Raw genomic sequence first — 17,249 nt, forward strand, 5'->3', positions numbered from 1 at the left:
ATAACATCTATTTTATAAATGTATTTGGAGCAGGTATGGAAGTTGCCATGGTTTTATCAGCAGACATATGCTTTAAACAGGGAGATGGCAGGCAGTTGTAGATTTGGAGAAAAGTGAAGAGTGTATAAAGTTTTCTCATCCAGTTGACAACTTAATATTGTTCAGATCAAACTAATCTTTTGGCAATATGGTTGAAAATACTTCTAAGGCTTGCCTTAGGAGATTCATGCATCTAACCAGGTAAATAAAAAAAAATCATGAGGATGGAATATGGTCATGTATGGAGCGAAAACAGAATTTGCTTTCTTCTAAAACACACTTTGCAATAATAGGACATTGCAGTTCGCTTTGGATGTCCTTTATGGACAAGGCACTTTAGGCTTAGTTTGCCACATGACAATATGTTGCTTACTGTTCACAAAATCTATATACAGTCTACTGTCAGATAAGTTATTATATGTAACTGAAAATATGGTCTTTTTATATATACCTAAGAGACTGGACAATTCCAGCCTGAAATCAGAGATAGGATTCCATATGAATGTTGGTGAAAATGTGATGTGATGACAAGGAGGTACCGGGGACTTCTATCAGCCTGACACTGCACAGGAAATAGGGATTCTTCACTTCAGAACTGACATTTCCCCCCCAGATTTAGGCCAGCCAAGGGCAAATAAATGTGGGGCACTATGGATCTATCCTTTCCAGGTTAATCAATTTAAATATGAGGTAAGACAGCTACTCAATGCCAACAAAATGTAAATCAAAAGTAAAAAAATTACTGGGATAAAAGCACTTAAAAGGAGCTTGAACCCTGGCACACATACAAAACTGCATTTGCAGTACTAGAAAGAAGAGACTCTCAGCCTTTGCAAAGCTCTCAGGCAATCTCAGGTGCAACAGCTAATTGAGGGAGACACTAGTCTCACGATTTGTACTCAGTAGTGACGTTCCTAGGGGCATCTACACAGTAGCCATTAGATAGTGCATTTGTAACAAGAGGCAAATACTGAGGTCTGAGATGGCAAAAAGACCAATTTCATGCCGTTTTAGTGGAACCAAGAGTTGTGCAATGACCCGGTGGCGGAGCTGTGAATTGATTTTTAGATCCCATTAGACTCCCTTTTAAGCAGCTCAGCAATTCTCAAGATTGCTTTCAGTGGCCAAGGATGCACAATTGAATTAGAAGGGCAGATTGAAAAATAAAAATAAAATTAAAATGGAAAGTAGTCATTCCATGTGCCTGGGTTTTTGATTATTTGGAATGTCATTACTTTCTGCCTAAAATGTCCAGTTATCAAGGTAGGTAACTTTTCTTACTCTTGTAATTCAAAAGCATTCTAAATTATAAAATTATAATAGCAAATTATACAAATATAAGACTACTGAAATTAAAGTTCAAGGTTCATGCCCTTCATTTTATGAGGCAACGATCAAAGAATTATCTTTCACATAAATAGATATTTCTCTAAGTACATTGAATCTAGTTGAAAAAATTTAAAGATTCCTTACTAGAAAATTGAATTTTAATACAATGTAACCCCTTTTGAAGCATAATGATATTTTACTATATATACTATATATTGTTGATCCAGAGATATGGTCATTTTAGATCTTGATAACAGAAATATAAGTATGGCTATTTATTGTTATTTATTAATTTGGATGCCACATAAAATTTAGTATTATCTGTTTTTTAAACTCCTACTTTTGGGGTTTTTTTTAAAATATGAACTGGTAATCTTCAAAGTAGATGTTCCCACCAATGGTGTATTATATTGTCAATGCCATCAAAAAGGCCATATGTTGCAATAGTGAGGAAAACACATTTCTCACTGTGTGAAGATCAATAACTTCTTGGATCCCGTCTGAGTCTCCATTTTTTTTTCTCAAAGGGAAACCGAAGAAATGTTTACATCTTAGGGTTATGAACATCCAATGTTTCAATGTTGATAAAAATCACTTAATATATCAGGTCTGGTAGACATTGATACTATTAAGTAGAATAATCATCTTAGAAAGTAGTTGTAACCAGAGGGAACAGGTTTACTAGGAAGTTGAACAACATTCCTTAAATGTTTCAAATGCACATATACAACAAAAGTTAAAGAGAGCATGACAATAAGTTTCATTTAAAAATTCCTATTTATAGTGGTATATATAATTTTATAGGTTTTTGTTTGTTTTAGGGAGCTTTTTGAGTAGAATGAATTTACATTGTGTTCATAGCAAGACTTATATAACATGCTTCTCTATGGATTGCCAAGTTCGGATCACTTATTTTTTGTAATTGCCAGGTTAGGAATTCCCAATACATTCATATGTATTACCTTAATGTTTTTGAGTAACATGCATGGTCTTTAGTCATACGCCCTGGAGTCGATATTGAGTATATAGGAGCTACAGTAAGTCTGCCTTTTTATCACAGGAGAATTGAAGCCTATCCTCCCCCCTAGAAAGTATAAGCTCTTAGCACCGCAGCTACCCTTCACTAATTTATGAAATCTGAAGGATGTTTTGACTTCTTGATTTCCTTAGAGAATCTCAGTTTTCCCTGTGTCTCTCACCTGGTCTCAGTTCAGTTTTCTCAGTTGGTATTAGACCTTTGCCATGGTCTCAGAACGGATGTTTGGATGGCTCCTTTTCTCCCTAATTTATGCTCCAGAAATATATCTCTGCTTGAATGGTGGGAATAGCATCACTCTCTTGGTAAAACCTCACAAAGCTCTCAATTAGTTTTCCTCCACTCAACCTTTAATGCAATTTCCAGCTTCCGTACTTGAAATGTCCCATGTATCCTGTGCTCTTCCCCTGTTCCCAGTTGACTGACTGTCGTTTCTGCTGCTGCCCTTTGAGCCCTTCCTCACGCTGCTGCCGACACTACCTCCCGCCACTGTTCATAAGCCGTTCAGTTTTTAGATTCCAGTCTGAAGTCCCTCGCTTACTTCAGCTGCCCCTTTGTCCACATTTGTCACCTGTTCCAAACTATATTTGAAATACAAATATAGGAAAATTAAATTTGACTCTTTATCATAAAACAGGGTCAATCATTTCAGTTCTTTGTTCTCCTGCCTTTTGTAAGTCATGTTTTTATGATGCTGGTTTTGAGTACAGGCGTAAACCATAACCATTGCTGAGCATGCTGGATTCAGGTGCATTAAAAATACTCTAAGAATTTTAGTTTTCTCATTGGCAAAACATAATGAGTATCAATTTCACCAAATTTTGTGATAGATCAGTAGTTGAAACAGTGCTACAATACATTGATTGCTTAATAAATCTTACTTTGGAGTAATATAATTATTATTTTCATATTTTATTCTGTAGCTTTTGTATTAGGAATACTAATTAAATCCCCCCTCCCCAAAAAATTGCTTGCATAAGAGTATCTGCACATAAATTCTGGAAACTTATCCCCCAGTTGGTTCTGATTGGTGAATAAAGATGCCAACAGCCAATGGGTTGGGTGGACACACAGGGGCGGGATTTTAGGATTTCCTGGGCTTGGCACCCAGAAGAGGAGGAACTGAGAGAGTCATTATGCCGGGAGAGTGTGGGGAAGAAGAGAGTCTCCATGCCTGAGAAGAGTCCAGGACACAGAGGCATAACCACCATGTCAAGAAGGTGGGGAAACACTGCCCAGAGAGCTGCCTAACAGGGTCCATGGCAGCCAAGATAAAACACAGAATTACTACATAATAGCTTAGGACTAACTGCACAGAGGTTAGGCAGGGGCCACGCTATTGTGCTGCTTAAGACATCGTAAAATATAAAAGCTGTGTGTGTCTTTCATTTGGGAACCTAGACCATTGGGGCAGGTAGCCACCCCACAATGAAATAATTAATATCAATTATCTGTACATTAACCCATATTGAAGTTGGATTTTTATGTGTATGTAGAGTCTATATATTTGTAATCTTCCCCATTCCTCTTGATATCTTACCTGGAAGATATTTTCCATATTTTTACCTAGCTACAAATTTTTACTCAGCAGTGAGTAGAGCTTTGGATATAAATAGATATCTTCACCCTCAGTTATTTTCTAATATTCTCCCAAATCTAAGAAATAAAAGTTCCATGCCAGGGATTTACTTTGCTTATCAAGGCCATCTTTGAACTGTTCTCATTATCACATGCTGTTCTCCTCCCAGTCTCTGATGGCCTTCCTGCCGGCCTCTCCTGGGCTCAACTGCTAATGTGGACATAACAGTTGTCAGTTATTGAGCTTTCTACCCTTACCATACATTGTAGACTAGGCTATAGCTGCCAGTCACATTGGGTCACCAAGTACTCCAAATCAGACTAGTCAAAAACTGAACTTAGTAAACTTTACACTGATTTTCATAGTAAAAAATTATAAATGTTATAAATAATACATGTAATAATATATAAACAATATTTTGAAAACTTTCATGTAATTAAAATGTTATTAAAATTGATTCTATCTGCTTATTTTTACTCTCCTTCTGTATCATAGAAAAGAAACCGCTATCCCATCTTTTCCTAGGCCAGCATAGCTTCTAACTGTATTCAAAGTACTTATCCTTGCAGGTTGCAGGTAAGTTCAGCTCTCATAGTTCATCAAAGAAGCTTCTCATTGCAGCAAATTGAGCCAATCAACTCATCAAAATGTTGACAATTACTTATAATGGGGTGTCTCTTCCCAAAGGCATCTACAAGATAACAACTTTACCAAGGCTCAGGACATGCAATGCAAAGGGGACTGAAAGACTGTAAAAGTCAAACAGCCAGGAAGCATGATGTAAGATACTGTTTCCTAGCAATGAGAGAGAAATTAAACTTGTGATACAGAAACTAGAATACTACCTAAATAATGACAATACCTAGAAAAGTAACTTTATTCTATATCTATATCTATGTCTATGTCTATGTCTATGTCTATGTCTATGTCCATATCTATCTATATCTATCAATCTATAGATATAGATAGGTAGATAGATAGATAGATAGATAGATAGATAGATAGATAGATAGATGATAGATTTATGGAGCCAGGGAGTTTAGAGGTCTGGTGGGGTAGGGATGGGATGGGGACATTCTTGTGGAGATGGGGTAGGGGAGGGGAATTATGGGTTATAGAACAGTTGCAGTGTAGAAAAGTAACTTTTTAGTCTCCTGATGTGACTATCATCTCAGATGCTTACTTCTGAATAAGCTCACCCTTTTTAGTTCTTTCGGAACTCTGGCTGGTTGGTTCACTTTAGCTGTTCAGGGTTAAATTCCTCTCCAAGCTGACTGATTCAATTTCCCTTCTCTTAGCTTCTTACTGAATTGCTCTGCTTGCAAAAACTGCCTCTGAATTTCATGAACAACTGCACTGAATGCACGAATGGACCGAAACTAAATGGAACTGCGGGAACTCAAGTGAAATCAACATCATTCAACTGAACTTCACCAAACTCACCTGAACTTAACTGGATTCAACAGAACTGCACAGAACTGCACTGAACTCAACTCAACTAAACCTGCAGCATTGCCTGAGTTCAAATGAACTGCACTACCTCAATTAGCCTTCCCTTTCAAAAGTGGCTTCTTCCTTCTATAAGCTAATCTTATTTCATTGTTTGTGATTAAAGGTATGTGCTAAGGTTATGCTTGTACTCCAGCTATAACATACTGCAATCCAGGAAATGTCTGCATTCCACTTGGATCACATAGAATGTCTTTAGATGTCACCTCTTGCCCGAAAAGCCATGCTGATGCACTAAAATTCCTTTGCAAATATCAATACACATGCTAATTTAGAAAGTGGAAAATCTCAATCGGTCCCACTCCTAGACAAAGGTTGCATCTAGGAAACTAAGGACTGTTGAAAGAGGGGGAATTGGGTCTTTCACTCCCAGAAATGAGTCTCTAATTGGTTATCTAAAACCAAGCAGTCAGCCCTGAAAAATATACATATAGATACACACAGATACATACCCCATAAACACACATTAATAATCAAAGAAAAAAAGGCCACGAATTTGAAAAGGACTGGGGAAGAAAATGGAAGAGAGAAATGGAAGATATAATTATAAGTTAAAATTAAAATTAAAATTGCATATATGGCTTGTATTGTATTTCTACTGGAGATGTTTTAGAAAACTAATATAAGTATAGAAGGAATAACATATAAAAGAGAATCTCAGAATAAGGGTGTTAGTGATATTTCTATCATCCAATGTATTTGAGTTATTGAAGTCAACTCATAACTTACTTTAAATTAGTAATACGGAGCTCAGTCAGATAGCTAAGTGGATACAGAATTATATGATTCCTAATGATGCAAAGCTAATGACCTAAGCTCAATCTCTGGAAACCAGAAAAAGTGGAAGTAGAAAATCAACTTGAGTTATCATCTGAACTCTACATGTAGGCTGTGGCACAGGAGCCATGTACACACACATACACACACACACACACACACACACACACACAAAATTATTATATTAGTAAAGATGCTAATGCAGGGCATAAGTGTTTATGATTATGAAAGGAAACATCTTTATGTATCCTAAAAACAACATCAAAGACTTCATACAAATGAAGGCACCGTGATTTAATCTTTTCTCATGGTTATAAGGTATTATTTCTCTTAAAAAGTGACTAGTCAAGACCAGCAGTCTCAACTAACCTGGATCCCTGAGTTCTCTGAGATCTGAGATGCCTGAGCCACCAACCAGGTAGCACACACCAGTTGATATGAGGTTCTGGATACATACAGCAGAGGACTGCCTGGTGTGGCCCCTGTGAGAGAAGATGCACCTAGCCCACCCTCTAGAGACTTGAGGCCCCAGGGAGTGGGGAGGCCTAGTGAGGTGCTGGAGGGGAGGGAACATCCATTTAGAGATGGGAGGACTAAGGGATGGGGAGCAGTGGAGAGACAGACCAAAAGGGGGATGGAGACTGCATGGTAAATAAGAACTAAAGAATAAAAACAAAGTGATTAGTCATGACATCATTGTATCAATTTTGAGTTAAGAAAACCTGAATTTCATCCATACCTTTTTTTTTTCCTGCTAACAATTGAGCTAACCATTGAGGCAGAAAAAAATAAATTAAATACATGAACATTTCTATTTTATCTTCCACTTTTTTAAGAATAACACTTGTGAAATATTATGAAAAGATGTTTTGCAATTGAATGAATACAAAAATAGAGAATAGAAGAACATTAATATCAAAACTATGACTTTTAAAACAAGTATTCATGCCAAATCATATAACTTGAAGCACTTAAGTATTTGCACAGTGCTAATTGAGATACTCGTATTTTAACAGCTTATACTATTTCTTCAATCTTGTGTCATCAAAATTGAACTGATTCTACTCAGTCTCTGCTCCTACTAATTTTAAGAAATAGTCTTGTTGGTAGTGTTTAAATGTTTTTTGGAGAAACACACAATTATGTTAAATTCTCTTAGAATATATGAAATGGAAAGCCTTTCAAGTAAGAATAGCAGATTATTTTAAATTTTGATTTGAGATGAAAATGGAAGTATTATTTATTAAATAATAACACACAAAGGTCATTTTTAACATGATTCAATTATTTAAAACATTACAGAAGAGAAATAGATACTATACAAGATTTAATTCTAATATGAGGTAGCTCAGGTCAGTTGTGAAAAGGAAAGATAAATCACCTCTGGTAGAAATAATGTACAGCTGGGAAGAAACTGAAGAAGGACACTGACATATCGCACCATGGTTTGCTTACTTCAAGGCAAAGGTTTCTATGTGTGGTTTAAGGAACATGGAAAGTAGTACAAAAACAATTTACCATTAGTTTACTCATGCTTATTAGAACTAAATCTGTGCTTCACTAGACCAGAAAGAATAATAATAAATGAGAAAGATAACAGAAGCAGAAGGATTAGGAATCAATTAACTGACAGAGCCCTACCTGATATTTAAATAACATCTACACTGCAGACTGTCATATAAAATAAATTCCCCTTCATAACAAAAGGAAAAACCAGACAATTTTAGTTCCTGGAGAGATACATTGGCTGTCATTGCAAAAGTGACCTGAGAGATAGCCATTAAGCCTCATTGCTTTTCTTAATGTCTCCTTGGTTCTATCATAAATTGAGACCATGACATTATGAGAGTATTTATAGAGTTAATACTATCCAGCAGACATCTGGGTCCACCTTTCTTTAGGATTCCTGCCAGTACATAGAAGAGACCCATTTGGAATTTGAGACTACATCCAGAGACTTCTTCGAAAGGCTATACTCCTTCTAAATTTATACATTTTTTTTTTATTAACAGATGTAAATTTGAAGGGGAAATACCATATACTATAAGCCATTTGGGAATAGCCAGCCTCTAAAGGATGACTCACAATGTGAATGGCAGAGATCCTGGAACTACAGCTCCAAGCTCATCTGTGCTCCTGTCTGACTCACTCCTTCTGTGAACTCTGCAGGCGTTTTATGACAAACGTACACATGTGTATCAGGCATGTGACCTTGTTGGCAGTTATCTGCTGTGTCAAGGGCTATTGGCAGATGCCCAAGAATTGATTGACACATATCTTACAGAACTGGACTTAATTAATATGTCTACCAATTCCCAAATGTACCACAGGAAACAGAAAATCTGTTTAATACAGCAATCAATGACATACTGTGTGTGGTCAAAATGCATTCACTAGACAGAAAAACTAGATTTTTGGTAGACACTATTCAAGAGTGTGTATATAGGTATCAAAATGCTGGAAAAGAAAAGACTATTTTTATAACCACAGGCCAAAACTTTGAGGTATTTTGGAAATTGATTTATAATTAGAAATAGCAAGTGATAAATTTTCTTATAAGATTCAAATTCAGATGATGACTAGGGCCTTGCATTTTTTTTAAATTAGTGCTTTACTTCTGTGGCATTCTTCATAAAGATGTTTAGTTCATATTCAGTTTTCTACTATAGAGGTGTCTACAAGCTTGGAAACTAAGAATAAGGCACTAGGTACTTTTAGGGAAATGTCTTGAAAAACAGAAGTTGTCTATGGCACTGCTGCTTGCTAAAAGTCTTCACAAATGTTAAAAGTCAACATTATTCTTTTCATAATATATAATTATTTGTAGTCTAAAAATCACTGAATAAAAATGTTTAATTATTTTCTTTTTTCTTTTTTGCATTATAGGACATCTATCAGAAAAATATGCATCTAATTCCTAGCTTAAAATTTATAAGAAAAAAAATATATAACTAAAGAAAAAGAGGTTATGAATTTGAAAGAGAACCGAGGGTTTGGGTGGGAGACATGGTTTAGGGAGAGGAAGGAGAAGAGACAAAAGATGTAATTATAGTATAATCTTATAAAACATAAATGTTATTTTAAAGACAATTTTTAATGATAGTATTTTCAACCTCCCTGTGTGTGTGGATATTAATTCAACACTCCCAGCCTCTCTCCTGGTGCCTCTGTTATTTTATTTTTCCTTTTCCAGGCCTTCCATTAGTGTATTTTTTTCTAACAGTATAAAGTGCACATTGTCTCTTTTTCTCAAGTTCATAAACAGCAAAATTGGTAAAAGTCAAGGGTAGCATTTTAAGTAATAGTATAGATCAATTTAAAGCAGATTGTCTCAGAAGGCAGCTTAAGCATTGAAAATTAAATTTGATGTAGTCTAGACAAGCTCTCCTGATAATATCTTTTCCAGAATTTCCTAGATTGCCTGTCTAGACTGCTCCAAATTCCCCAGGTAATTGCATAATCATCTTCTTTCTGACCTCCTACTCTGGAATGGTATTTCATAATTTATAGTTTTCATGCAAATCAAAATCACTGAGCTTCTTAATTTGGACCTGTTTGAAACTCTGAGTTTCTTAGGAAAAAAACTTGTACCTCGGTATGTCATCTCAAAGGAGCCCACATAGGAAAGTAGGCCTATATCAGTGGAGGGAAGCCTGAGCAATGGCCTGTAGCCCTTTCCTCCCCTACCAGTCCACTCTAAGGGCATCAAAGCTAAGATGACTTGAGATAGTACATATTAACAACAGAAAGCTCAATTATAGGAGGGGTGGGGACATCATCATAGGAAAAAATGATAAAGATCTATGCAGATGCATAGAATTTTAGCATAAATAGTAATGGAAGTCTCAGCTTTTAGAGATGGGAGATTTAAGATGAGTACAGAGAGACGCTATAAGGGAAGCCTAGTGACATTTATAATCACAGATGAGGAGACACGTAAATACCGGGTAAGGTGGCAATAGTGAATGACACAAATTGCCATGGCTTTCAATCTGAAACACATTTATAATTTCGAGTATCAGCTGTTCGTTTTTAGCAAGATCTCATTCCAGTTCTACATGAGATGTAGATAGAGAGAAAGATACCCTAGTTCTGCATGGAGTAGGTAAGGTTAAGCAAAGGGAGATGCCGGAAGTAAATCCTGAGACCAGAAGAATGCTGTGCTTTCACAATGAAACTAGGAGTTTTGAGGTATGTAGCACTAAATGTTAGGAGTGTGGAAGGTAATGGGTTAGCATAATTCTCATTTAACATATGTGGATACCTAGGCAAGGATGGTTTTATTTTGTTTTACACGTTATGAGCAGAGACTATGAGCTGCTAAATAATCTTCCCAGGGCCTCAAAGCAGATACTCTTTGGAAGGAGATCTGCAGCCTACTGTGATACTACCATCCATGTTTTTCTGTGCCTCTGGGGAAGGAGATTCCTGAAAGTGAAAGTGCTACTGCATCCTTGTGTGCTGCCCGTCAGGAACATTATGACTCAGGTACAAAATGTGCACCACAATGGGTTCAGGTTTGTTGACGCTGGCAGTTTCACATTTGGATGGGATCATGGGGCGGTTACTTAATCAGAAGTGGTTAAAACCACTAGCTGTATTTTCTCCAGGGTCCTGCATATGAACTAATTCCTATTTTCCTCAGTGTGAAACAGGAAATTCAAAGAGGACTCCATTCCTAAAATGTTCCATCATGATGAAACATCTTACCCATACTAACAAGTATTCCCTACATACTTGTGAGGATGAGGAGAAGAAAGAATATAAGGGCAGGCAGGCACAAGCATGCAGTTTACAGAGATGAGTCCTCAGGAAAGTGTCTTAAACTTTCCAGCCTCATCACGAAAGCAACAGCAGAAACCACGCCACGTTAGTGATTATAGCACTGGAAACACACAGCCTGTAGTGCGTTGCTGTATATGTGGAAAATAGAGAATGAAATGTTTTGCTTTCTATTCTTTGGAATCAATATAACATGTTCCTATCTCATAGGATACCTTACGAAAATTCAGCTCTAGTTTAAAGCTGAAGATATAAGCGGCTGACATGTAAATTCAGCCTTATCTTTAGGATTCCAGAAATATTCTGTGAACAATCTATTTGTTGAGCATTTCTGGATTCCAATTTAGAAGTAAATTCTGTTACAGATCATTCTCTCTGCAAATGAACACTGTTGTTCTGAAGATTCAGTGCCAGAACTGACAACAGTGTTTATAACTGAAGCAGCTGAGATGCACAGCTCAGTGCACTGCTTTCAATAGGAGCAAGGTCTCCTCATTTTAAATTTGATTTAAATTCGTTTAACTGTATAATTCTCTCACCAAAGTTTCTCCCAACAACGTCTTTCAGTAGCACAAAACGTATTCTCGTTCTTTCCCATGCTAGTAATATAATAATTAAAAAGATAAAGGTAAAACCTAAGAAAGCAAGAATCTAAATGTGAGATTCCCATCTTAGAACCCATTTATGCAGAGTATCTGTCTTAATTCTCTGACAGAAAATAACAGCAAGAAAAATAAAACAAAACAAGCAAGCAAGGACAACAAAACAGTAGAAGGCAGAAACCTTTGACTGAGGAAGTTATGGCAGGGAGAGCTGTGAATAAACAGATGAAGGGGAACTCCTGCAGCTTGCCTTCCTGGGTCTCACATGCAGAGAGGCTGACTCTGAAATCCAGGCTGAGAGCAAATGTTCTCCTCCCTTCCCTTGTCCCACGGTTGTTGAGTGATAGTCTCGCTGTTTTATATTCACAGACTAAAATTAATAACAGCTTCTGAACTGGACATAGGTTCACAGTGAACATGATAATGAACCATGCATAGTGAGCAAGAAGCTAAATGAACGGAAGACATCAGCAATGAACTGTTCGAACTGGAAGGAGCCCGGAACCAAAGGCATTTGTATGAGTCAGCTCTACCTCAGGATGATGTCCAACTTCAATATAGGTGCAAATTGGATGGAAAGCCCCAGTTCCACAGGCGTACAAGTGAGTCTGATTATAAGCCTTGAGGACCTTGATGAAATTGGCACATTCTTTCTGTGAAACAAAAGGCAAACCAGTTAGTTCCAGCAGTCAGCCTGACTGAAGAATCCAGGATGTTGGGCATGCTGGGATAGATTTTGTATGTATACCTTTTTCCAATTTTCGGGCTCATTTATTATTCTGTTATTTTGTTCATAGCATTACATGTATTAAAATATAAAAATCTTAAAACTTTGAGGAAATAAATATAGTATACTGAGTTAGTTTTATATCAACATGTACAGGCTATAGTTATCCGAGAAGAGGGAACCACATGTGAAAACATCCATCCATCAAATTGGCATGTAAGCTAGCATAGAAGGCATTTTCTTAATTAGTTATTGATAGGGGAGGGCCCAGTCCCTTTTGGGTGGTGCCACTCCTGGGCTGGTGGTTCTTGGTTCTATAAGAACGCTGGTTAGTGGGCAAGACTTAGAAAGTAAGCCTGTAAATAGCACCCTCCATAGCTTCTACATCAATTCCTGCCTCCAGGTTCCAGCCCGGACTTCCTTCAATAATGAACTGTGGTATGGAAGTCTAAAGCAGATCTTTTTCTTATCCAAGATGTTTTGGATACAGTGTTTCATCACAGCAATAAAACATTGTTGTCTAACTGAATAAAAAGTTCTAGGTTGCCAAGAATCATGGGCGACTTTTCCACAGTTCAGACAACAACCAGCTCTCTAGATAACAAATTATTCAAATGAGATTATGGTGAAATTCTTATTACAAAATGATTTCTAAATTTAAATTTAGAAAACAGGAACAGAAATAAAGGATACCATGAGGTTAATCATCACTAGTAATATATATACTGGTTTCTTTCTAATTTTGTTTCTAATTAATCTTTCTAATATTCTAATTTCTTTCTAATTTGGTTTCTTTAAAGTGTGCATTCATAGGCTACCTAGTAGATACATTGAAAGAGTTTTTCTACATTGTTCATAGTTTTTAACAAGTTTTTCAGTTGAATATTTAAAAGTAAGCCCTAGAGATGGAACTATAAATTCCTAGAGCAGACTACTGTATAAATGAACTTGGCTTGCTCACAAAATGGAGAACCAAGTTGAATGTTATGTTCCGAAGTGTATTATGCCCTCAAAGCTTTCTATGTGACCCGTGACTTCTTAGGTGTGAATTCAGAATGCATCTGGACTTATGTAGTCAGTTAGAGTTTATAAGTGGAGTGTTATAACTTGCTGAGTACATTTCCACATGACATTTGTATCCAGTACTTGCAGCTGATGACTTGGGTCTGAACTCTGTTGGCCCATAAAATAAGGAGCAGGCAACTTCAGCAGAATAATTAACATTTAAATTCAAGAAAGTGCCTGCTATTCATTCTATCTGATTGTTCTAGGGTGAACCCTGATATAATCCTATGAATATACTTCTTTAGATGAATTAGACTTATTTAGAACAAATATAAGTTTTAGATATGTGTTCTCATGCTTTCTTAAGAATAATGTATAATTTCAGTAGGGAAAAATTACAAAAACCAAAGAGTCCCCTCCCCCCCCCACCAAAAAAAAAAAAAAAAAACCAATTCCTTTACTGTTTTGTTAAATAGATCCAGAATATATTTTCTTCCTTTCAGGCAAGGCATAAAATTACGCTCTGAAGTTAACTGACTTTGCAAATCGTTCTGTTATGAGGAAGACTTTCCTAGCTCGAAGGGTGTATGCATACTCTTCCTCACTTACTTTGAACAGGTTAGTTCCTGTTCAAATACATCACTGCAAAGGAGATGAAACATAACTCCCCTTGTTCTCAAAGCCCAAACTTCATTCTGTATCAGTTCCCCCACCTTCCCCTACAGGACACAACATGAATGTGTATGCAGAGGAAGGAGATTGGGGACAGGAAACATCTGATAAATTCATTTACAAATGAAGCTTTCACGGGTTGGCCCACAGGATATATTCGTACTCCTTTTTTTTAAAAAAAAAAATCTGTCATTTTCAAAGCAGGAATTTTTAAAAATATCTTCCTTTGAAACATGTAGGTGGCCACATATTCTGCTTTTACAGCCATCCCTCATTGTGGGCTCAATATTATTATATTCAAGAAGATAAATAATGAGTTCTGGTACCATATGTCAAAAATCAAGATATTGGCTGTGCCTGCATGGTTAAGCAAATGGATATTCCAGTAAATAAGAGTTGCACACCCACACAGAAGACTTGTTCACTTCGGGAAAGAACAGGACTTCACTTGGTCTGTGAAAGGCTTGTAAAGACTCACAAGCCATTTTGCATATAAACCTAACCTCTCTAGTTTCATTATTCACATATAATACCTCGTAACAATTTAAAAATAGATTATGGTTCTCTGTGGTATAAAAGCAAAACATAATCATGAGTACAAAATACTTTGTAAACACAAAAGAAGGGTCATATTACCCTTACCCCTGTTATGAATTTAATACTATAGCTTTTGTGGGTTCATTATTTTGTATAGATTAGATAACCAATTAGCAATTTACCAGCGACTAAGGCTGTCTTTCAAAAGAAACTAGCAGGTTATAATTAACACAAGAAAACTCCCTAAGCTCTTGAAACCCACAAAATTGGACTACATTGAATATCAAATTCTCAATTTGTTCTCTATTAACTGTTAAATAGGGAGCCACTATACTATGACAACCATTCTTCTACAAAGCAGCTGGAACAAAATCAATCATGGGACTCTAGCCGAGCAACCTGGCAAGGAGTCTGAGTGAGTGTGCTGATAACAAGTGAGTCTGAGTTAGAGAAAGTGGAGCCCCACCCTATTGGCCCAAGGCCTAGAATGATCTCCTTAATTTCCCCACTGAACTCTCCCAATTGGCAAGTTGCGCTATTTGCCAAGCCCCGAGGCTACCTTAGTATTATTTTCAAAGTAAAGGTGGAGGCAAATAGAGTGCGGAGCAATTTCTTGGGCTTAAAGGGGTAAAATGATGGTTGTAGGATAACAAAGGAATATAAGGAAATACTTTCAAGACTGGTTTGAAAATAGCCAAAGGAAGAACCCTCAGCATGAGTGGAAGAGGAAATTAGACAAAAGGGTCTGAACAGAGAGGGACCCAAACCTTGAAAGACAGTCTCTCAAGGATCAGTTCTTAAGAGAATGTCTACATAATAGTGTATCAATCCAGTCATTCATTTGCCTTCCCTTTTCAGCTCATGGCTGCCAAGCCTGGTGAGGATTCCAAACAGGACATTCATTTTATTCTGAGGCTGCCTGAACATTCTGTTAAACTCAGGGGAAGCGTGGCAGCAAAAGGAAACACACTTCACACATTGCAGCTCTGGGGAGACAGAAGAGGAGTGTTTCTGACCTTTCCTTGAACCATGACGTTTCTCAAAACTCAGAATGTAATGTACTTTTTGGCATTAAACTCCTGCACTGCTTTGCTCCACACTGGAGGATTTACAATGCAATAAAGACAGTGCGGTCAGCTCAAAATGAATTCATTTTTCAAACCTTGATCTTTCTTCAAACTTAAGTTGATATACACAGGTGAATTTGGTAACAAGTTCACATCCCGAGAGTCAGTCAATCTCAGGGACCTTCAGCTCAACAGCACCCCCACAATCGTTAGTTTAGAAGTAAGAGTGGTTATAATCTAATAAAAACCCAAGCCCACACCTGAGGAGCCTTGATAAATCATCCTTTATGACAAGCTGTTGAATTTGAGTTTTAGGGGACTCTAGCCTTGTTGGATCACATGAATAGAAAAATTATACATAAAATATTGTCCTAAAGAATAAATGTAAAGAAAATATCTATGCTTGGAAAAGATATAGAAGTTGAAAGCAGAATGAATCAAAAACAAACATCACAGATAGAGCTACGGAGCACAGATTAGGCTGTGCTGCAGACTTTTCCTGGACCGTTACAAAAATAAAACCCATCCATCTGTCAAAACAACTGCTCCATGCATGAAAATTAGAGCAGCATTGAGGTGTTTCTAACTAACTTCCGATCATTATGCTTTCTACAAAAGAATATAATTTACCTACAATTCCAATTACCTCCTTTCCTGTTCTTAAACTATGGATAAAATAGTGAAAATTTAACCTAAATAAAGAAGCAGCTAAAAAAAAAAAAAAGAAAAAAGAAAAAAAAGAAAAAAATTAAGGAGGAGACAGTGAACAGGAACAATCTCTATTCAAATATATTCAGCTCATGATTAAATCAAGCAAATTTGTGCTGGTTCAAATATAAACCAGCCCAAAATGAATGGGGATAGTGTAGCACTGCCTCAGGTCAATGACAATTCATTTTCAAGGAAAAATCAATAGTCTCTGTGTCATCAGCCGCTCACATGGAATTATTTTACTGTATAGCCTAGCAGCTGGGAAAGCAAAGGAATCCATGTCTATCAGGATGGGTGGATACACTCCGCAGGAAAATCCATTAATAAGCTTAATTCCTGAAGTTAATCCATTGACTCTCTTTTCACTGGCCCATTTATTTGGCAAGCTGGCTGCATCCAAGGTTCATGCCAGAGCAGTAATCCGTGAGATTGTTCCTGTCACTCACTTTACCCCTCTTCTGTTTAAGTTGCCCTGTCCTTATCTGGCAGCAGTGATTTGTCTTTTTGCCTTCCTAAATTGTTTTGTTACAACTGTGATCTGATCATCCTCAGTCATGTCTTCCCAATCCTTTACATCCACTACAGGTTGTTAGAAATCTCTTCTTCAAAGAGGTGTATCTCATAGAACTCACACATGGCTATGTTCCATTTTTGTAATATCCACCTGATATTGAATTTGTGACTTCTAACTTATATACCTTTATCATAATGGAGTTCATCTTGCTAAGGAGAGATACCCACTGTCTTTATAGTGTAGGATAGAAGACATAGAAAGAAGCCAAGCTTTTAGAGGACCGTTTGGTGTCGTTGTGACAAACCTCCTTTCTTTCAGTTTCATTGTTTGATATCAAGCTAGATTTTGATTTGGTTAAGAGTT

The 17,249-nt window shown here is 36.8% G+C and overlaps 1 protein-coding gene across 1 annotated transcript in view; it reads right to left on the bottom strand.

The window, feature by feature from the left end:
* Sema3a (semaphorin 3A) overlaps window positions 1-17,249 on the bottom strand; it is a 204,118-nt gene that overhangs the window by 112,538 nt on the left and 74,331 nt on the right. Inside the window, exon 5 of the mRNA XM_052173131.1 lies at window positions 12,187-12,306. Within this exon, the coding sequence (XP_052029091.1) occupies window positions 12,187-12,306 (120 nt within the window). The remainder of the gene's footprint in view (window positions 1-12,186; window positions 12,307-17,249) is intronic.

Source organism: Apodemus sylvaticus, chromosome 2, assembly GCF_947179515.1.
Source record: "Apodemus sylvaticus chromosome 2, mApoSyl1.1, whole genome shotgun sequence".
Classification (NCBI taxonomy): domain Eukaryota; kingdom Metazoa; phylum Chordata; class Mammalia; order Rodentia; family Muridae; genus Apodemus; species Apodemus sylvaticus.